The following is a 22,155-nucleotide window of genomic DNA, read 5'->3' on the forward strand; positions in this document are numbered from 1 at the left end:
TGAAGCAGGGACTTTTGTAACGTGTACCAAGAGTAGTGTATCTTGGTAGATCCATGACGTTATCAACACTTTATTTTCAAATTACTAGTTTTGTACACCTTTGTAAGCAGTTACAATAGCCTAGTTTTTCAGCAGAGGAGGCTGTGCTGCAATAACAGTTAGCTGACATCAGTTACGGTATTTTTTTTTTTTCTTAAAGTCAAGAACCTTTCATCTCAGTTGTTTCCATTTCCTCCAGTAGTGAAGACTTGAATTTGAGAAGATAAAGGTACTAGTGCCCCATCCCCAGCTGATGAAGTCCAGAGGTCAAGGTGTCAGGCAGTTTAATAAATGGGGAAAAAGTACAGGGGTGCGGGGCATCAGGACAACTTAATTCAGAGGTAAACAATGGGGTTAGCACGGGGAGAGATGGATTTGCCACAGGCAGATGTTATATAAAGGTTTCCCAACAGCTTTACTAACCCATAACTTCTTTAAGGTCAATTTTATCACCGGGTCTGTAGTGCTTCAATTCTTTGCATGTCATTTAAAGAGATTTAGAAATATGATAGGAAATAGGATAGGAAATCTGCACAACATAAGAATAGAATAGTTATTCCCAGTCATAGTCCCTAAAGATTTTGCAGTGTGAGTGGTAGTGATCAGCTGCTGCTGAAGTCTGCAGTGCTCTTAAAAGAAACGCGAAATGCATCCTTAGTTTTTACGCTAGTAAACTTCGTTCAGAAAACAAGGCCTAGGTTTAGTGTTGTTTTTTTTTTTGTGTGGTGGTTTAATGTCAGGCCAAACAGAGACCCCTAATACAAAAAAGGGGAAGAGAGAAGAGAATATGTTTCCTTCACTAGCCCAGAATTTTATGGTTGATGCAATTTGGAAAAGTAACGGCTGTGACTTGAAATGATGTTTTCCTTACTATCTACCAAATGAAACTTCTTTGGAAAAGGCTTGTCCGAGACTACCAGCAAGAGACTTCCTTCTCTATTTGGGTAGGGGAGGGAGGGTGGTGGCAATCAAGTGCCATCCTGATAATACCTGGCTGCTGTCAAGTGAAATGTTTGATTTTTACCTACAGCTGCTTTGCTCTAGTAGGTGAAAGGACTGGAGAAGGTTCATTCTCCTTCCATCTTAACCTGGCACGTCTACTTTGTTTAGTGTCTGCAGATTCTCCTACTTCTCACCGGCTTCCTAAAGAACAGCATAACCCTGCATTAATGCTTAATTTCTTAGTTCTCACCTGCAGGATTTTTGTTAGCAGTCATAGCAAAGATCATGTCATACTTAGCTCCTTAGGGCTTTATCAAGAAGCGTTTGCAAAATGATACTGCATTAGGAACAGTTAAGTGTACCTGAAAGGTCAAAACTGCCGGAGGGACTAATAAATAAATTGTTAAATTATTTTTGATGGCTATATAATTCAGTTTCCCTAAGCATCTCTGGAAGCAATTCTCTTAAAGTTGGCTGAAGCAGAATCCCCAGTTAAGATCTTAAGTCTAGTAAAAGAGCAAGTGTATTTTTGTCATTCTTTTGTAAAGCTACAACTCCTTACTCCCAAATTCACTGCAGTTATGTTTGTCTTGGAGTTCACCGAAGCCAAAGCATTCCTGATTGCCAAATCATAATGCTTCTGTCTTAAAACAGTGATTTACATGGTGTTAGTGTAGTTAACAGAGTTTAAGCCTATGACAGAGCAGAGAAATGTCTAGACTGAAGAATGTGCTCATGAGCACCGTGTTTGTCAAATCCACCTGCTTGCATCTGTTGTGCGAAGGCAAATGGATTCCTTGCCCAAGCGGGTAAGTGCACGTTAATGCTTTGGTGCTTGGATTTCCCTGGGTGCCTTAACCATCCTGGGCTGATTCATAGCGTATCGCAGGGGAACTTGCTTGTTGTTCAGAGGGCTCTGTGCAGAGCTGTTCCTAGCCTGCCAGCTCATCTAGCTGAGGTGCATCCAGCTGCGCATGCTCCTGTGGGCTCCCTCCATTCCAGCTGGAATCAGGCCACGGATCCATCCAGTCCTCGGGAAGAGCTCTTCTGTCATAGCTGTCCTGTGCTGGGTTCTCCTCAAAGATGTAAGAGACAGTGCAGTGCTTTCAGTGGCCTCTTGAATAAAAAGAATAAACAGAAATCCAATGGTAGTAAGTCTCAGAGGTGAATGCGAACATGGCGTAACAGAGGCTTTCTGCACCTACTTTAAAGGTGGCCTGATGTTCTGGTTGTCAGATGATTGCGTTACTGCTGTGAATTGACTAGTGCATGAGGAAACAGACCTGGAAGGAGGTTTTTTTCAGACATAAAATTAAGGAGTCTGCTGGTCCAGAGGCTGGTTTCTGTTGGTTACGTGTACTGTGGTTTGACTTACCTTTGAGATGCCTTTGCAAGGTTAATAAGAGTAGTACTGTACTTACAGTAGCATTGTTTCACTTGGAGAGTAGCCTTCCCACATCGTTCATGGTTCCTAGAAGTGGCTGCATGGGGTCAGTAATCCTGCCTGCCCTGCCGTGCTGTGGCTCAGGTAAAACTAGCACCCCTCTCCAAAGCACTGCCAAAGCCTTCCCGCAGGGCTGGCTGTAATGGGGTGTCTTTAGGAGGCTGCCAGCAAGAACCTGTCTCCAAACGCTGTCATGCAGCTGATAACTAATACTATACGTTGTTCTGATGTGCTGTACCTTTGTGTAGGGCAAACGGTAAGTTTTCTGCCCAGGGAATTCTCAGGCAGTTCTGTCGCTCAAAAATCACGGCATCCGTTACTGCTCCAGCTGCGTTAGGGCACAAAAAGGGAAATGGAGAGTGGTTGGGAAATTGGGAGTGATGCCACCTAACAGCAAAGCAAACGTAACAGAAATTCAGATCAGCTTTTGGTTGTTGCTGTTTTGTAAAGGTGTGTAGATTTTAAACCATCAATTGTTTTATTTTCCAGCAAAGATTAAAAGACCAAAATACAGTATACTAAAAATTTGGTGTTAAACTCTAAAAGAGCGCAGTTTCTCATTACACAGTGAAAAAGAACAACAGTCAAAAGCAAAGCTGGGTGATTCTGAAGTGATTGCACTTGTTTTGCTGACACTGGGACTGAATTTTGAATGTTTGTGTTCTTGCTGCTCGACATGGTACGATTTCCCCTGCTTGATAGGGTTGAAATGCATAGGGCGTGACTGCGCCTTCAAGGCTTACAGGTGTTTTGTCCTGAGCTGCTTCAGTGAGCCCTTTGGTTTTGTTGAAGCAGGGCATGGTAGCACTGCGATTCGTTCTTTGTGGCATTGTAATAGCTTCTCAAATGGCTCCCAATCCCCTGGCAACCTCAGTTGGGTCGGGGTCATGCATTAATCAGTCTTGTTTGGCTCTCTGCCCTTGAGGAAGGGGAGTAGTAGTACTTAGGTTATCTTGCATTTGCCCAAGGACTTGTACAAATTTTAAAAGTGTAAGTTTCTAAGTTTACCCCTTCTCTGGTGTCTTGGTCCATCTGGTGGAAAAGCCTTGCTGAAAGAGTAAAAATGCATCTTCTACTAACAGGACAAGGATGACTGTTGGGGTTCCAAGACGCAGTTTGTACTCTACTTTCATTCACTGGTCCATGCTTCGAGCTCTTGATAGCCCTGTCTGCCAGTTCGAAAAAATACTGTGCTAGGAACAGTATACAAAACAAGGTCTGTGGGCGTGTGCCAGAGGCTAACAGAAGTTTTCTCATGAAGACAGCCGTACCCATGTTAGCTTACAGGAGTGAAAATAATGTTAAAAGTGAAAATAATGTAAAAATGGCTTTTATAGAAACCATTTGATAGTACTAAGGAAGGGAGTAATTTTTAAAATTGTAATGGTGAGTTCAGATAGCATATGCAAAGAAAATACAAGGTAGGACTTAGTAAAGGATTTACATATGGAAAGTGATAGAAACTTTCTGTCTGAAAGAATCTTAAATAGCTTCGCTTGCCTGGTGTCCCTGTATGCATGGGCAGCTGAGGTGGGTTCATAAGTGGTCCAAGAGACCACGGAGTTGTTATGGAAATTGCTGCATTCTTTCAGGGTGATGATAGCAATATGTTCTGCAAGCTCTTGGTACTCCCCAGAGCCATCATATTTGGAAGATTTTTTTCCCTCTATTGTCCTCTAGGTTTAACCCTGGTTACCTGACTGACTTGTAAGTGCATTTAGGGTCTGTGCGGTGGGGAGTGCGTGGAGGCAAGGGGAAATCACCGTAATGAGAGAGGAGAGGGAAACTGAAGAAGATCTGGTACCTAAAGGGGGTAGAGGAAAGCTGGGGAGGGACTCTTTGTCAGGGGATGTAGTGATAGGACAAGGAGTAACAGCTTTAAACTAAAATAGGGCAGGTTTAGATTAGATATAGGGAAGAAATTATTTAATATTAGAGTGGTGAGGCACTGGCCCAGGCTGCCCAGAGAAGCTGTGGCTGCCCCATCCCTGGCAGTGCTCGAGGCCAGGTTGGATGGGGCTTTGGGCAGCCTGGGCTGGTTGGGGGTGTCCAGTGGGATTGGAACCAGGTGATATTTAAGGTCCCTTCCACCCCAAAGCATTCTGTGATGTGAGGTGGGGAAATAGCTGACTTGAGATGAAGCTTTTTTCCTTGCTGCTTTCCATCAAGCCTAGGAAGGCAGGCTTCCTAGAACTCTACCAAAATAGTTCAGCCAGGAAATACCTTTTATATGGCTCTCTGGGTGCAGGTGTGTATTACACCAACAAGACAGAGACCGGTGATTTGGGGTTATGTAAGAAGCCTGCTCTGAAGGTGAGCGGGAGGTGTGCAGTGGCTGGCTGGCCATGTGTCAGAGCACAGTGTGCTTACTGTAGACACCTTGGAGGGAGTTGATCAAGGTGCTTTTTGATGCCTAAAAAGGTTACTTCTTGGTGACAAAGGGAGCTGAGTATATTTTACTATCTACCTGAAAATACATCTTCAAAATAATGATAGATTACTTATATTCATCAAGTTTACATGAAAATTTGAGTTCATGTGTCTTGAACTGTTGCACTTCTTTATAGTGCTGACTTCAGTTCCATCGTGCTGCTTGACTGTCAGTAGTGAAACTAATTCTTAATGCCACCTTGCTCTCTGATAACTCATGTGCTTTGCTTTTATGTGATCAGAAACTTTTGTCTGATGTAAAGATCTCAAAACTTCTGTTTTGACTGAGCAGTTTCGAAGGACTTCCCCAATTTGCATGAGCGTTCTTGCAGTGCTGCATGGCCTGCGGGGACTGATGCCAATATTCTTCAGTTCGTGCAGTCAGTGGATAAGTTGTGGATGGGGCACTTCTCGATTCTGAATCGAGTCATACACTTTAGAGAGGAACTTAGATGTATGGTTTTCAGATAGCTCTGTTTCCAGCTGTTCAAGTCTTCATTTAAAATGTCATAAAAGATGTTACCTCCTTTTTCTTTCCTCTCAGAGTCTTGATTCCCTACGTTAAAAAGGAAGAGGAGCACTTACTGCATCTTGTTGCTTTCTGAAAAAGCTTCCGAGGACTATTTTAGTGGGCGATTTTGTAGGACCTTCTAATAGTTTAACAGCAGATAATATTCTAATGACTTTTAATTCATTGCATAGTATTTTTGTAGTCCCTCTTAAAGTTTGTCTTAAATTCTGTGTAAAACACTGGACTTGTACGTAGCATGTATTTCTTTCACCTGAACACTAAAAATCGTAGGAAATTGGACTCCAGTTGAATAGTAAGCTGTTCATCTTGCTTCTGTCTTTTCTGCTGATTTTTTGTTCAAAGATTTCTAATAGCACTTTTGAATGAATAGGTTATTAGTAATTGTTGATAGCCACCATTCACTTCAAAAATGTTTAAGCTGTTTGTGTAATTTTTAAATGGCAGCCAGCAGCTCTCAGATGAGCAAGCAGTCCATCAGGATGTGTATTGACTAGCAAAAATGAAAGGTTCTTGATTATTTACTTAAATGAGTTACTGCTGACTTTCCCCTGTTTTTAGTAGTGCAAACACACAAGGTATTTGGCTCCGAGTTACCTGACTGTAATATCTAGGCTGCTTACTGGAGGAAAGCTAAGCTAGTAACTGTTTCACGTGTGCTGGTTTTTGCTGTGTGGTGGTTGAGGTGTTTTTGTCATCTTGGAGTAGTTTGAAGTTTCTCAGAGTGTAAAGTTTCTCACTTTGTATTTTTGCTGTAACTTCAGTACCTCTGTGTTCTAGTGCAGTGGCCTCTGTGCTGCAGTAAGCAGCTTACATAAAGGTGTATGCTTTGTGGTTGCATAATGAGAAAATTTGTTGGTTTTGTTCGTGTTTCTTTATTGAGAAATTCAGAATTAAATTGAATTATTCCTTTAGTTTATCATAATACAAGAACAGCAAACTTGTGAATAGGCCAGGAGTGTAGTGTAACGTAAGTCCTGCTCATGTTCAAAGGGAGCAACCTCTGAATAAATTAATGTTTTCCTTTGTTTACCAAATCTAAGTGTTTTGTGGATTTTCTGAAAGAGTTGTGGTGAAATATAGGGTTATTGTGGGAGGGGCTGGCTTGTATTTGGATTGTGGAAAAGTTTTGTGTTGTGTTTCTATGAAATAGTAGTGCTGAAATAACAGGCCAAAGGAGCTGCTTAAAGGTGACCTTGTAAGGATGAGAGAGACTTTGTATTCCTTCATCTCTGTGTGCTTATAACAGCTTTGAATTCCAATTTCATGTTCTTATTAGAATTAAATATTGTAAAATGGAAGTCTTGGTTCCAGAGAGAGATGGTATTGGGGGGTGGGGGGTAAGCAAGTGAGAACTGGTATTTTCCTTCAGGAGCTGTCAGGAGCAGAGAGCAATTCCAGTGCTTTTGTAGAGGCCTTTTCTCATTTTTGTTTACTGTGAAAACTTACACTCTCTTAATATTTGTCCCCAGTTTGTTTCAAATTTTGCATCTTTGTTATTTAGTCCTAGACAGGGAGGTAGCCTTACAGCACATGCCACTAAATTGTACTGCAGTAAATTACGAACATGTGCAGCAGCTCCGCTAGCACTTGGACATGAGAAATACCTCCTACTGCCGGTTGTGTTTCGTTGAAGTGAAAGTAAGAGGCTGACCTGCTGCATGTACTGACAGGAAGAGTTAGAGGTTTAAAAGCCCTTAAATGCTTAGTCTGACTTGCGTGCAGTGAGCTTTCAACCTACAGCATATGGTTATATTTTCCATCAGTAATTCCGGTAGAAAACAGCAGTGCTTTTGTAGCTGACGCAGGGTGTAGGTCTTGCGTTTAACAGTAACTGTCAGAGCTGTTTGTAGGATTCCTGGTGAGAAGACTCGAATGATCTTTTCAGCTGGGGTTCTGGTGTCCACAAGACTCTTGATTTCCAGGAAGATCCAGTGAACATCTTGGTTTCTTTAGGGCTTAACACTGCAACATTTATACCTTGTGCAGATTTTTTTTCAGATTGCATCACTTGAAGAATTAGATGAGTTGCTTATGGCTATGAGGAGAGCACAGGCTGACAGGGGTAACATGTACATTTAGACCTGTTGCCAATTCAGACAAGTCTTTTGTAAGAACATGAACAGCAACTGGCTCACAGCTGCTCCTGGAAGTACCAATTTGTGGAACAATCTCAGAAATGTTAATTTGACTGTTGTAGTTTCAGTCTTGTATTGATTAATTCTATGACAGTGACCGGGAGCTTTAAATGTTGGCAACAAGTAAGAACATGTCAGCCTTCTGAAAACTGAATTTGGTGGTTCAGGCAGAAGATGCTGACTGGAGTAGGCAGTGCTACCTACCAGAGATCTTACCGTTGCTGACTTAGTCTTTCTTGTGGCCTTGCGGATGTACCAGATGTGCTGCTTGAGGAGCCTCATTTCCACATGAGCTACAATTACGCAGGTTTTTTTTTTGTTTTTTTTTTTGACGCAGCCTCCTGGTTAAGCCAGGTACCACTGGTTACGTGTGTATGCAATGAATCAGGCGGGTGTCTGATCTGACTGGGAAATCTTTCTCAGTTTGGTCAGCTCTGTAGTCTGTTTCAGTGTATTAACACTTCTGGCAGAAGAGCACAGGAGGTGTTCTTCAAGCGAGCTGAGGGGGTGGCAGTAAAGAGGGAGCACTTAGCTGCTTAAGTAGTACAAGTGGCAGATGTCTACAGTAGCCTTATTTATATGAGGTGCAAAAAAAAAAAGTTGTATTACTTGCAGTAAAGAGTGCTTCGGTGGTTATCACAGCGGGAACCAAATTCTTTTGTCACTTCCTTTTGGGAATTTAAGCAGAAAGCAGAGGTGCCAGGTGAAGCAGGTAGAAGGTCAAGTATTACTGAGGTTATTGTTTTGTTTTCCTCTCTGTAGTCACCTGGTACACAAGTTTTTATTAGAAATGGTCTTTGAGGCTAACTTTGCATGTTATCAGCCTGGTATTTGACCCGGAGGGGAGCCCGTCTGGCGCTGACTATTAAGGGTACATGTGATAGATGCTCAATTTCTATTGCGGAGTAGAACATGGGCTGAAAACAGCTTTGTATGTACACTATACTATTAATGTGTGGTTATTTATTCTCTTTAAATAAACTGATGGTTTTCTATTACTTTACCCCAAAATAGTAAGGTTCAAAATGTCTCCTGTTTTATTCGTTCCCTTGTCAGAAAGTAATCATGAATTCGAAGTAACTCATTTTTATAGCTCAGTTGTTGCCGTACTGTATCATGCATTGTATGCAAGGCATTCAATGTCTGTATAAGAATACAGTTTAGTTGATGGTTAAATATTGGAGCTCTTTAGCTCAAGGTCATGCAATTTCTGTGAACAGTAGCCTGTAAAACTCATGCTTAACCACTGGTAAAAACAGACATTCATGTGTTTCACAGACATATGTTGATATTTCCTCCGTGGAAGCGGTAGTATTTTTGCTGCCTACAGGAACGTCTATTCAATGCAAGTAGTATAGTTGCATCTTAACTAAAAATTACATGTCAAGCAGTATTTATAATATTGTTATGAAATACTTGTTTCATTTATTCCTGTTTCACTTTTCCTGAGGGATGGGGAGTCTTATCAATAAATGACAAATGACTTTTTTCTTATTTTGGTCTTGAAAAAATCCATTGCTTTCTTTTTTTCTAATGCATATCTGTTTTTATTTCTAGGCCTTTCTTAAAACTTTCCATGTCTAAATGGACTCCTGAATGTAATATAGTTTATACTCTAAAAGCGGATATGAAGAGTGAAGTTCCTTCTGATGCACCAAAGAGACAGGAGAGTCTGAAGGGGATCCTCTTGAACCCTGAGCCTATTGGGGCAGCCAAAAGCTTCCCTGCAGAAGTTGAGATGATTGCTAGTAAAGTAGGGAATGAGTTCTCTCACTTATGTGGTGATTCTCAAAAGCAGAAGGAAATGAATGGCAACCGTACAGACCCAGACAAAAGTATTGTGGTGCGAAAAAAACGCAAGAGCCAGCAGGCTGGTCCTTCATATACTCAGAATTGTCCTGATAAAGAAAACCAAGGAATCTTAGGATTAAGACAGCATCTAGAAACACAGAGTGAAGACAATGACTCTTCTTTTAGTGACTGTATCTCTTCACCTTCATCCAGCCTACATTTTGGAGACTCTGACACAGTAACGTCTGAAGAAGAAAAAGATGCTCCTGTAAGACACCCTCAGGCAGTGTTGAATACTACAAGTAGAACTCATAGTGCAAGGTCACAAAAGTGGCCTCGGACTGAGGCAGACTCTGTACCTGGGTTATTAATGAAAAGGCCCTGTTTTCACAGCAGTTCTTTGAGAAGACTTCCTTATAGAAAGAGATTTGTGAAAACCAGTTCCTCACAGCGGACACAGAACCAAAAAGAACGAATTTTAATGCAGAGGAAAAAACGGGAAGTGTTAGCTCGGAGAAAGTACGCTTTACTACCCAGCTCTAGCAGTTCAAGTGAGAATGATCTCAGTAGTGAATCTTCTTCCAGTTCATCTACTGAAGGGGAGGAAGACTTATTTGTGTCAACTGGTGAAAACCACCAGAACAATACAGCTGTTCCTTCAGGTAAAACTGAATTCCTGAGCTACTTTTGTTATGGAGCTTTCGCTATGTGCAGTATGCTTTTTTTTCTTCAATTTATAGGTGCTTTGGAGTGCTTGGTTTTGTGTTTTTTAAAGAAGTTATACTGCAAGTAGACTTAACTATAATAATAATTTGAACATTAGACCATAAATGCTTGGGAAAAGCACACTGATAACTTCCAGTAAAATTACAAATTGAGAATCCTCCAATGTAAAAGGTGAAGTTAATGGTCTAAACAAGGTGCTGGAACATTGTTGAATCTAATTAGTCACATGCTGTGGAATTGTTACATTTTAAAGTTATTTTAAATAGCATTAAAGATGTTAACTTTTACACTGGAATTGCTAAACTTTGTAATACTGTTTTGTTAACCGATTGTGGAAATGGTCTCAGGACGTAGGAAGAGGTATCTATAACATGTCTGCTAATATAATTAACAATGCTTGACAACTTTAAAAAGACAAGGTCACTGTGATAATTATGTGAAATAGGATTAGTGGAAGGTAGCTTTATTATTGCAATAATAAAAGCAAATTCTAAGGCCTGAAGTTGTGGAAAGCAGAGTATTGTATATATACCAAATAGTTAGTTAGTGAATGATCTTGCAGTTGTTTACAGAGATGCTTCTCTAGTATGTCTTGATAGGTATTTAAGGATATGCTCAAATGTTATTTTTCTCCTCCTCTACCACTTGTCTTAGAATTCTGTTCTTCATAAAGTTGCCAAGAGAAAGGCAGTTGCAAGACTGGGGCCAGTTATATTCATGATGTTGCAGTTGTGCCTTCTGTGAATCATTTTAGCTTTTTGTTGAGCATGGAGAGGTAGATACACAGGACGTTACATAGTGTTAGTCTGTGCTGCCATGTTTCATTTATCTATTGTTCAATGACAAATGTGTTTTACAAAATGAAACAGTATCTTGGACTGTGCTGATCTTTATTCAAAGAAAAACTGACTGAAATTGCAAGTACAAGGTAAAAAATCTGTATGTTTATGTTAGAGCACAACGTATGCTTGAACAGAACCACAGTACTAAATAGATTATTATTCATTGTTGTAGGAAATAATTTAAATGCTATTCTTTAATATACTGTTTTAATACAAGAAGTAAAATTTGTAATGCAAAAATCTTACTCAAGCAGTGTTAGGACTGCATAAATAACTCTAAAATGGGAGGACTATTGCGCAGGCTTAATTATCTCCATGCACATTTGTGAGGACAGAAATGCAATTTTTTTTTTAAGCTTTGAAAAGTTAAGTGTCTGAAATGCATGTCCAAGCGTAGAGAAGGTACAAGTTGTAAATAATTAACGTAAGAGGACATGCGTACATTCATACTAAAAACAAGTTTGGGAAATTACTGTGTCAACACTTCCTATTTCCTGGTTAATCATTTCTTCTCATTTTCAGAGAGGATGAACTTTCTTGTAACTGTAGAATGATGTAGGACCATTAACAATGCTCTTTCCACATGCAAGCACACACAGTGTGCCAGGCAACAGTGAAACTAGTAAATGGATGAGGAAACGTAGGTTATGGCTTCTCAGGCAACCATCTATTTCTAACCACGATAAATGTATTTATGGAGAGAACTTGCAGTTGTGTTTTAATCTACTTGAACTGCTAAAACCTATTGCACTTCTAAAATTAAAATTCAATTAACGCCATGTCTGAACTTCTCTTTCTGTTGAAGGGTAGAACACAAGGATTTCTACAGCAGGGCTCTCCTTAGGTATTTGAAAAGAGTCTGTTAGAGAGCTCTTTAAAAATGGATGTAATAATCACTGAATATTCAAGCTGGTCAGGTGAATTCTAATAATAATTGTGTGATGTTATTCTGATGGTCGGGAGACTGGAATTTGCAATTTGTTTCATGTAGTCATGTCAAAAAGTAAATATATTGTCTGATAGCTTTATTTTTATACTTGCTACTTGAAACATGCGTTGAAAAGCACATTTAATTAATTTGAGGTAGTATTCATTCTCACATTGATTAACTCGGCACCAATTGAGATGAAACTACTGGTGTAAGTTGTAACTGAAATAAGTTACACTTAAAGAATATGTATTATGGTGGCTGTACTTCAGAATTAACACTTTCAGTGAGCTGAGAAGTAATTCTGGGCTAGGAGATACAAATACTGTATTTCTTTTTGCAGTGGACACATTGATGGAAAGGCTTTGAGCGTTTTATTTACATGGATGATAGAATGGGAAGTTGAGCAGACTTCCTTTGTGCTAGTGCCCTATTTTTAGTAAGAGAAGAGCCTGATTAACACTTCACGTAGCTTTTTGGTTATATAAGGTATTTCTAGTTACTGAGCAAATTGGGACAAAAATGGGGCTGACTGAGAAAATAGTATTTAATTCCTCTCTATAGTGAACAAGCATGATAATGTTAGATATCTATATGGAGAGGATTGTATTGCTAGCAATGCTACCCTAACCTGTTACTGTTTGGGAAGATTCCCCTCACCCCCCTCTAGATTGGCACTCGAGGGTTGTGTATGCATCTGCTGCAAGGACACAATATATTGAAAGGCAAAGATCTTCCACTACGATTGGGAGGCCTGCAGCATATATTTAGAAGTACTAGAGGGGGGTCTTAGGAAAGGAGAAGAAGAATCAGAAAAGGAGAAATACTATTTTAAAAGATAAGGTAGTAACTAAATGCCTACTAAGCAGTCAGCACAGTGATGTGACTATTGTTGTGGCCTACTTGCTAGCAGTTTGTGTGAAGGATATGTCAAAAATACTTCTTTGTTTCAAACATTCATTTTTTTTCTAAAGACACAATGCATTTAAAGACTTGGCAATTTTGATTAACATACACTGTTAGTAAAAAATATTTGACTATTGCAAGAAATCAAAATAACACATCTTTTGAGTCAACGAAGTAATACATGAGTTCCTGTAGGTAATGAAATTAACTTGGTTATTTTTGGAAAATGATGTGAATGGAGGTCTGCGTTTTCTTTGTTATTCTTTTAATGATGCCTTTTATAAAATATTTACTACACCTTCACCCCCCCCCCAAAAAAAAAAAAAAACACAACAGAAAAAACACACCCAAAGAAACCAATGCTTTACAGAGTTTGTCTACCTTTTTCTCTTCTGTTACAGGGCTTCAGCTATTCTTCTGGTGGAATTTAGGTGCTTTGGGAATAGAAGGGGATTGAGCAAGTACCAAGTCAGGACACCTGGGACTGGATTAGGTTGTTTTACCACCTGTTGGTCATAAAGGGCAGCTGTCCTCATTAATTTGGAGATGACCAGATGAGGCTTGTTCAGGGGAGGGAGGAAAGTTTGGGGACATGGACAAAACAACTCACTGCAGTTCAATGATGTGGTTACACTTGAAATTGCAGTGCTACTAGGGCTATCTATTCTAATCTATATGATGCTCAGTTAATATTAATTGAAATAGGGGGCTCACAGTTAAAGATGTTGCCGTTTGCAGTCATTTTACTGTAAAATGGGTATTTGATTGTGTTTTGTTAGGTAGCCCAGAAACTTTTCTCTCTCCCTTAGAGGGAGGACCTGTGTAAACACCTATAGAGAAAATCCTGTGGCTTTGCAGCTTGTTACTGGCTTTGGATCTCTGTAGCATTGTAATGAAACTTCTCTGATACTCTGGTACTGACAGCATTTTCAGCTTGGACCTAAAATGGCTGGGGTTGCCATTTGGAGACAGCCAGCACTTCAGAAAAAGCTAGAAGTGGAGCAGGTTTTAGCTTCACATACTCTCAGTTGGCAGTAAATCTAAACCATGAATAATGGGAAGTGTTATTTAAAAAAAAAAAAAGTATAATTTTGTACTGTTATAAATTGTTGGCCTAATAGGCCTTCGAATTCCTTGCAAGCCAGACTTTGTATTTTTTCTGATTGCTGGTGCTAGACAGGTCTTGTCACTTTGCTTAGAATGTGATGCTGATGAGAAGCTGCTCCAGCTTTTGTTCAAGGCTGATTGGAACAAGCTTCTGTTAAAAAAGAATGATGAGCCCGAATCCACTCCCGTATTTGTTGTGTGTCTTCCAAGAATGTTGAATGTAGACATCTGATATTTTAGAAGCCAGAGGCTGGTGAAAATGCTAATCCGAACATGAAGTGCTACTTGTTTGCATTAACGGGTTTCTGTTAGCAGCTCAAGATGAGCACATATGAAATGGAAATGAGCTGTCTTTTGTTAATGATTTTTCAGTTACTTAATTTCTGCTAAAATTACACTGTGCTCTTTTTCTTCCCACAGTAACTGATGCAGGTCATAATTAAGAGCTTTTATCTCAGTAGCGAACAAGGAAACCAGTCTGTGTCCTTTCTACTGTGTTACTGGACGGGGGCTAGGGAAGAGCTCCGAGTAGTGCGGAAGGCAGCACCTGGCTGTGTGAGCAGCCCCCGTTAGCTATTCTCACCGTACCTATCCGATGTGAATTGAAGCTTTAAATAACTGCAGTAATCAGTTAGCTTGGGGATTCACTTCAGCACTTCACTGACTGCTGCAGCGTTTTGTGCTGGAAATACGTTACAGAGCTGGTTTGCTGTGGCATTGCTGATAGGGCTGAGGCCTGTGTGCTTGGTTACAACATAAGTAGAGTCTGGGCTTATTAACCCACATGAGCATACCTCACAGTTGGGTGAGATCCCCTAAATTCTGGTGCCTGACTCCCTTTTCCGCTAGGGTGCAGAGTCCTAGGCAATTGCATGTTTTTGCAGATTTCTCCCATCTTGCACAGCTGTCAAAGTATGTTCCACACAAGTCACACTTAGAACTCATTAACACTATTAGGATATTATCAATTTCAAGCTGAATTACTAACCAGGTAGTGAACTTGAACTCACCATCACAAGGTGCTGCAGAGGCAGGTAGTGCCAGCGAGTTCAGAAGGGCGTTAGATGCTTACTGACAGCTGCCCATCAACAGCGAGCAGGCAAGGATACGCTTCCTGGTGTTTGTAACGGAGTAGTGACTGCTCAGTGGTAGGACAAATTTCAAATAAAGGTTGTAGCCTGGATTTTCTACTTTCAGAGCATTTTTTTTTTTTGTGTGTGTGTTGCAGCTGATAGAGAATATGGGTCGGAACAGGCCCTTGGTCTGACCTAGTGAAAGCTTGGAACTCAAAATAAGTCATCTTTGTCACTGGAAATTGACTTCTTACTTGAAGTATCTTCTGTTTTCACTTATGGCTTGGTCAGGCTGTCTCATTTGAAATCGTATGTGGTAAAAGTTGTTGACTATTTTACATGTAGTATTTCATCTGGTTAAAATCTAGCAACGTACCCTCCAGGAAGGACAGTAGTTGGCCAAGCATAACCTTGGATGTTACAGCAGCAATATTTGTGTCCTTTGTAGGAAATAGGTGCTAACTGGTGACTGCTAAATCTCTAAGCCATGCTATGGTCTGTCAAAGTGAAGTGATACTACTGTGTGTAAAGCCCAGCTTGTTTACAACCTCTGGGTTATTGAAGCATTTAAGATTAAAACTTGCTTCCCAGAACTGCTCGTGGTCTGTCAGCAGCACCTAGCAGATATACTTCTGACGTTGCAGTTTTCTGGGGAGAAGTTACGCTCATTTAAAGGTCTGAATACGGGATGGCAGAGTGTTACTCAAGAGTTGTACTTGGCTCAGTAAATTAATCTGACAGATTTGCTGTCTTGGTGGCATAGGGCCTGTGGTGGGGGTTGTTTTGCTTGTTAAGGGGTGAGTATCATTTGAGCCTGCTTGAATTTGGGTTCATGCCGGTCTACTTCATCCTTTCCCCTAACTTCATCCTTTCCCCTAGGCTGGCTGAGCACTAGGTTTTTAATATAAAGAAGGGTTTAAAAAGCTTCAATTGCTAACTACTAACAAAACCTAATTGCTAACTACTGCTAATATCTCTGAGTTTGTGAGGTTATGAGGAACTTAAAAACTGAAATTTGGTGTCTTGTATGTGCTGTAAAATATAAGTTGTGGATGTAGGTAGGGCAAATAATAATAATAATAAAACAACAACAACAAAGTTTGTAACTTTCAGAAGTTTTGGTTTTAACAAGCTCGTTTAAAAATGTTGAATGAATCCTTCAGTGGTAGCCCAAAGGCTAATTTCATCACAAAACATAGCAAGTGAACTATTCTCCAGTTTGTTACTCAGGAGACAGCAGAGTGGTGTATACCTACAGGAGGGTTGTTTTCTGCTTGCTATATAACAATAGGTGTTATGCTGAGAGCAGGGGGGCAGGGGAGACAACAAGGAAAAAAACCATAAGTCTGGGTAACTATTTTGCTGCCATCAGTCCAATGACTCTTCTTCATGAAGAATGAATAATTTCCAGTAGTACAGGATTGTTATAGTAACACTCATACAAATTCAGCTGTTCTCTTGTAGGATAGATCATTGAGATGATACATTGACGAGTGATGTATTAATATTTATAATTTATGATCAAGTTTGTTAGAGTTCATTCCAGGAGAAGGTGACTGGTTAGTGACTGGTACATCTATTAAAACAAATAATTGTGTACCTTGTGATGGCAAACTATATAAAAACATCCTGTGTGGTGGACTGTGGGGTCAGAAATAATACTGAGGACAAAATGCAAGTATTTTCACACTTTGTGCATTCTTGGGTTTGGATATTTTCTGGTTTTGTTTTTCCCCTTGTCTCTTGGTGTGTTCTATAAATTACAAAGCACATTAAAACTGGGTTTTATTGAAAATAATTGTCTGACTACAGAAGAGGAACTTCATAAGGATTACGAACATTACCTCAGTGGTCTTTGTTTCTGAAATGTTGCTGTTCAGCTGATCTTTTTAAAGTTATTGTTCAGATAAAAGTATGTAATTAAATTGGTTTGTATTGGTAGATTGGTCAACTTTTATATGCCATTCTCCAAACAACTACAGTGTTCCTAAAATACACAAGGTTCACATACATGCACTTTTTCCTTTTGGTGTGCTTCTAATAAACTTTACGCAGAAGACCCTTTTAAATAAAAGGGGTACAAAGTTTGTTGTGTATGATCATAATTTAACATTCCTCTCTCTTCTCCCTAGGAAAATAATCTTACAAATGCTTGTAAGGCATTTATTGTAGCTTAGAGACTTCTGTTGCTAGTCTTCATTTTGCAGTGTATTACTGATTCATTGTGTAGTTCTGAAAATGCTCTGGCATGAAAACCCAATCGGTTTGTGCTTTTGACTTCAGGAGACCCACTGGAAAGCATAAGCAGGTAGGAAGGCGGAAGGTTGGAATATAGCCACGCTGGATCCTATTTATAGTACCTTTGGCTATTTTCCTGAAGACTTCCTTTATTATTTTGGAGGTTATAAAACCTGTTCAGCTAGTGACAGGCCTGATGCTTTCTACAGTCTGACTAATGTATAGTCTGTAAAATCACGTCTTAGCTAAAGATTTGCTTTAAAAAAATCAACTTTAAAAGGTGGAAAGGTGGGCATCTGAATTGCATGGATATTCAGTTGAGAGTTGCCTTTGGCTTTCATGAGAAGCTTGCCTCAGAGCTCAAGCAGAGAGATGCACGCTGGAATTACACAGCATATGGTTTCGGCCTCAGGGAGGTGCTCTTTGTGTTCAGAAATACTGAGATCTCTCTTCAGCCTAAATCTTCTTGCTTTTTGACCTGTCTTAAACTTAAATAACTACTGAGTCTGAGGCCGAGGCTGTTTGGACTCCCAGGAGTGCTTTCAAATTTACTATACTTAAAGCAGTGCGTGTTTGGAAGCCAAGAGATGGGGTAAAAAACAATCACGTGTTTTCTAACTGACCTTTCACCAGCTGCGTAGCTGGTTGGTTTTACCTGAGAAGTTCCTAAGATTGTTTTGCGTAAGGAAGCTGTTGCGCATTCGCCTGTGACCTGTAAGATGTCAGCAGCATGACATTTACTTTCTGCTCAACATGGTGAAGACTTCAGCTGCAGTTTTTTCACTTTGAGTAAATGCCCCCCCTGTATTTTTTGGTTTCAGTGTCTGACTTTGCTTTTGAGACGCTGTAATAATGCGCTCGGTTTCTGCCAATATTTTCAAATGAGTTCTGTGACTTAATTTTGTCACACACTACTTGTGCTTGTGACATTTTGGTGAATAACAGCATTTGGAAGTATGGCTGTTCCCATCGTCAGGCACCAGTCTCTCTGGGAATAGTGTGACCAGAAACAAAGGAAATCTGTTGGTTTGTCAACGCATAAAAAAGTTGGTGCTTGAGGGGAATAAGAGGGAGGGTGGCCCACCCCCCAACCTCTGAAATCTGTTAGTCTTTGCTGCTTCACTTATAATGGCACAGCTAAGAAGTTGCAGAGCTCTTGTGGAGCCCTTCTGCTAGACCAGGGAGCTGTTGCCTGCTGTGAATGAATGAAGAAAGGAGCATGCACCTTGTCGTGGGGCAGAACAGTCCATACAGGACAGAATTACTGACTAGAGTGAGGCCAAATTCTTTAAGCACTTTTCTTAGAGAAATTCTCAGATCTCAAAATGGTAGACTTTGTTCTTTCTAAGGTAGAAAGCTCATTTATTTAATAAATTCCTTTGTGTTCAGTGGCATTGGAACAGTGAGTAAATTTATAACTCAATTTAAGTATTCTAGGTATTCAAACTTGTCATTGCCAGTATCGTAGCTACAGAGAAGGGTTCCCATATGTATGGGTACTAGACTGGAACTTTAACCACTCTTCCTAAAGCAGGAATTATTTCCTGGCAAATCTTGTCTCTGAGTTGATTTTGTGAGGTATTTGGTTATTTCTACTGCTGATAGTTCCATTTTTAACTTTGCCAGTCTATTATATGATTGTGAATGCCAATGAAAGTGTAGACTTAAAGATGTTATAAGCATCAATGCATTTGTGGTCTTCAATTTGTTTTGGAAATGAGTAACGTTTCTTAGTTGGTACATCGCTTTTCCTGTTGCTATTGTCTAGCCTTAAGGTTAGATTTGAATACGTATGAACATACGAAAAAAATAAAGCTATTAAATAATAATAAACCACTCCTGCTTTGCTAGTTTCAAAGCTTTTGGTTTTATATTAAATGACTGAATCTCATCGGTGTTACAGCTGATAAAATTAGCCAGAATCACTTCCAATACACAGTAGAATGTAAATTTGCACATCTGTAGCTTCCCCCCCTCTTTGTCATCTTCCTTTTACTCATAAATACTTAAAGCAGAATTGCTACCTCTCATAATTAGGTCACGTATTTGACAGTTGCACCTAAAGTTTTGACATAAACTATGAAATGCACCTACATTTTAAGTCAAGGGGGAAAAAAGTCTCATAAATGACAGCTTTTAAAATTAAGTATGCAAACTTTCTTCTTCCTCTTTCCTCATTAGGAAGTATTGATGAAGATGTTGTGGTGATTGAAGCATCCTCCACTCCCCAGGTCACTGCTAATGAAGAAATAAATGTTACCTCAACGGATAGTGAAGTGGAGATTGTCACAGTTGGTGAGAGCTACAGGTGAGTAAGACTGGTGTCTCTTTGTATTAGTAAAATTTTGCTTGACTCAGTGTTTGTCACAAGGGTCTGTATCATTAAAAGCCCATAAGGTAATGTTACAGAAATTCTATACTACCAGGCCTAGTATGCATTTATGATTCCAAAAGAGAAAAAGTCAAACCCCACAGCTTTGCTAAAGCTTGAAAATACAACTGATGGATTTGGTGAGGTGGCTGTGGATAGTGTGTCTGAGAGGGAGAACTTCAGGGAAGCAAAGCTGTGTAGTGTGATCCTAGAGAGAACAACCTTGCTCTGACAGCATCTTTCTGTGAAGCCACTGCCTCATAATGTTTTCCTGTTCTTCTGTGCCCCTATGGAAATTTTGCTCCATATTTGTCAGGTTCTCTAAAATCTAATAGAGAGGACTTCCTTGAAGTGGAAGACGTGAAACTGTCATGTGCATGGGACTGTTGGAGATGCCTACCAATTAAATACACTTGTTTGTGAACATGAGGACAAAACTGTGGAATATGAAGAATGGCCATCAATTTTTTATAAAATGACAAAGGAAAAATAGACAGTAAAATATACAAACATCCTGTGTGTTTCTCAGCAGATTGTGCTTTCATTAATGTAATTTTAAAGTTAAAAAACAGATGGATTTTCCTACAGACATCACTTCATTGGAATAAATGGCATATCCTAGCAAAACCCATTTCATGGTTTAGTCAGGTGTGTGCATAATGAGGGGGATTTCATGAGTGCTTCAAACAAGCTCCTTGATATTTTTTTTTAAAACTGACACACACAAGATGTCATACGTATAAATCTGGGTTGCATATTTTGTAGCAGATAAAACAGGGAGAGATGAAAGAAATCAACATTTTAAAAATGGATTTATTCAACAACATGTTTCTTTATAATTCTTTATATTTAAAGATGTAGAATATTCTTTGTAAGAAAGCAAAAGCTGCAGAATCAATAGATGCTTTCTCTTGAGATGGTTAGAAATATGTTTCCAGAAATAGTTAATTTATCCATACGAATGTGTTGTTGAGAAGAACAATTGTAAAACTTAAGAGAAATATTCTTGCAAAGACTTCAGCTAGAGCTGGATCAAGTTTGTTTTAGCCACTTAAAATTTCATGTGAAGCTTTAGGGGGGTTAAAAAGGAGGCAATATGATGATAATGCTTACAGAACGTCAGTTGAAACCTGATTAAAGATGCATAAAATGCTGTTTAAAACTCAGCTTTCCTCTTCTCACCATCAATAGAAAATGTTTGCTGTAGTAGCCATAAAAAAATTACATACAAAAAAATTACTACTTTTCTACCTTACCTTCTGCAGTGGTACTGCCAAGATAACAGCAGCAACACCCCTCTCATTTATATTGGTGTCAGTGGTGTTTTCCTCTTCATTGAGGAAGGGACTGAACCAAGGGTTTTTTCTGGTGTATTTAAATTTTGATCCATTTAATTTGTTAGACTTTCTAACATGAAGACTTCTTAAATTAATTTTTATTAAATTCATAATGGGGTGGGCAAATAGAATTTTTTTTTTGCTGTCGAGCCCTTTATGTACTTTCCCTCAGCTGTTCAGAAGAGATTTTACTCCAAAAATTTCATGAGAAGATACTAAATTTTGTTTTCTATTGGAAAATGTCATGATTCTGTGTGATTAACAAATACAGTACAAAAACAATTCCAGGAAGATTGCTATGGCAAGGAAGAGTCTTAAATTCCAATTCCAATCTTGATACCAAAACGTCAGGAAGTGTCCCTTCCACACTAGTCTTCAGTACTTTGAATGTTAATTACTATGCAGATTTTCCTGTGGTTCAGGAATGTTAGCTTTGTCAAAGAACAATTTAAGGAACAAAGGCAGCTATTGGAAGTCTTAATGGTAGTTCAGGATAAAAATGTAAATGCTGTAAGCAAACTGAACATTATCTTGCTCTGAACAGTATTCTGAGATTGGTAGATAGTTTTCATAAATGGTTTCCTTTATTGTCATGTAACTTGTGGATAGACTTTTACCTGCTTTAAATGGTAAAAATGTATTTTTGGTGGAAGTAAAAAAAAAAAAAAAAAAAATCGGAGTAGCAAAAATTAAAATACTATTTCTAATGCTCTGTAGCATTAAATAGAATGGATGCTGTTATATTACAGAAACAAACCTGTCCGTTTCCTTAGGTATGGTACGGGCTTATGATTTCCTTTCTTCAGCTACATTTCACTTAAGCTTCATAACACATAATACAAAGCTGTGTTTATTTCTAAATGGGAGTGAGGGAAATGTTTAAGAGAATGTCCAAAGCAATCTCTGAACTTCAACATTAAAGATTAGAAATCATCCTCTGAAAACATGTCATTGCAAATTAACACTCAAAACTTAATATTTACTAATTTTTACAATCTTAACGCTTCTTTCATCATTGATAGATCTGTTTCAGACTGCATAGGAATAGCATAGGATTCAGAGACTCGTGTTCTACAAGAAAATAAAAACATACAATTGATGTGATCGCTGCTTGACTGATACAGTTTCACAGTGATTTTTTTTAAAATAAATTACTGGTGTTTATTTCACAGAAACAAATATTAAAGATGTCTAATTTCTACCTGTTAAATAGGTGCTGTTATGTTGTCTGTTACAGGCTGCAGTAACACTTAAATGCCTTGCTGCGCCATATTCACTAGATGTGTATTTCAGCATAACAAAACTCTATTCTAT

The 22,155-nt window shown here is 39.1% G+C and overlaps 1 protein-coding gene across 8 annotated transcripts in view; it reads left to right on the forward strand.

Moving 5' to 3' along the window:
* The window catches only part of RNF111 (ring finger protein 111), a gene marked incomplete at its 5' end in the record, with an annotated part of 51,731 nt that overhangs the window by 7,778 nt on the left and 21,798 nt on the right, over positions 1-22,155 (forward strand). For all 8 annotated transcript variants that reach the window (XM_082768671.1, XM_082768673.1, XM_082768675.1 and 5 more), the window contains 2 exons: positions 9,080-9,975; positions 19,315-19,441. In XM_082768671.1, coding sequence (XP_082624797.1) covers positions 9,080-9,975; positions 19,315-19,441 — 1,023 coding nt within the window. The remainder of the gene's footprint in view (positions 1-9,079; positions 9,976-19,314; positions 19,442-22,155) is intronic.

This window comes from Aythya marila (genome assembly GCF_965140915.1).
Source record: "Aythya marila genome assembly, chromosome: 11".
NCBI lineage: Eukaryota > Metazoa > Chordata > Aves > Anseriformes > Anatidae > Aythya > Aythya marila.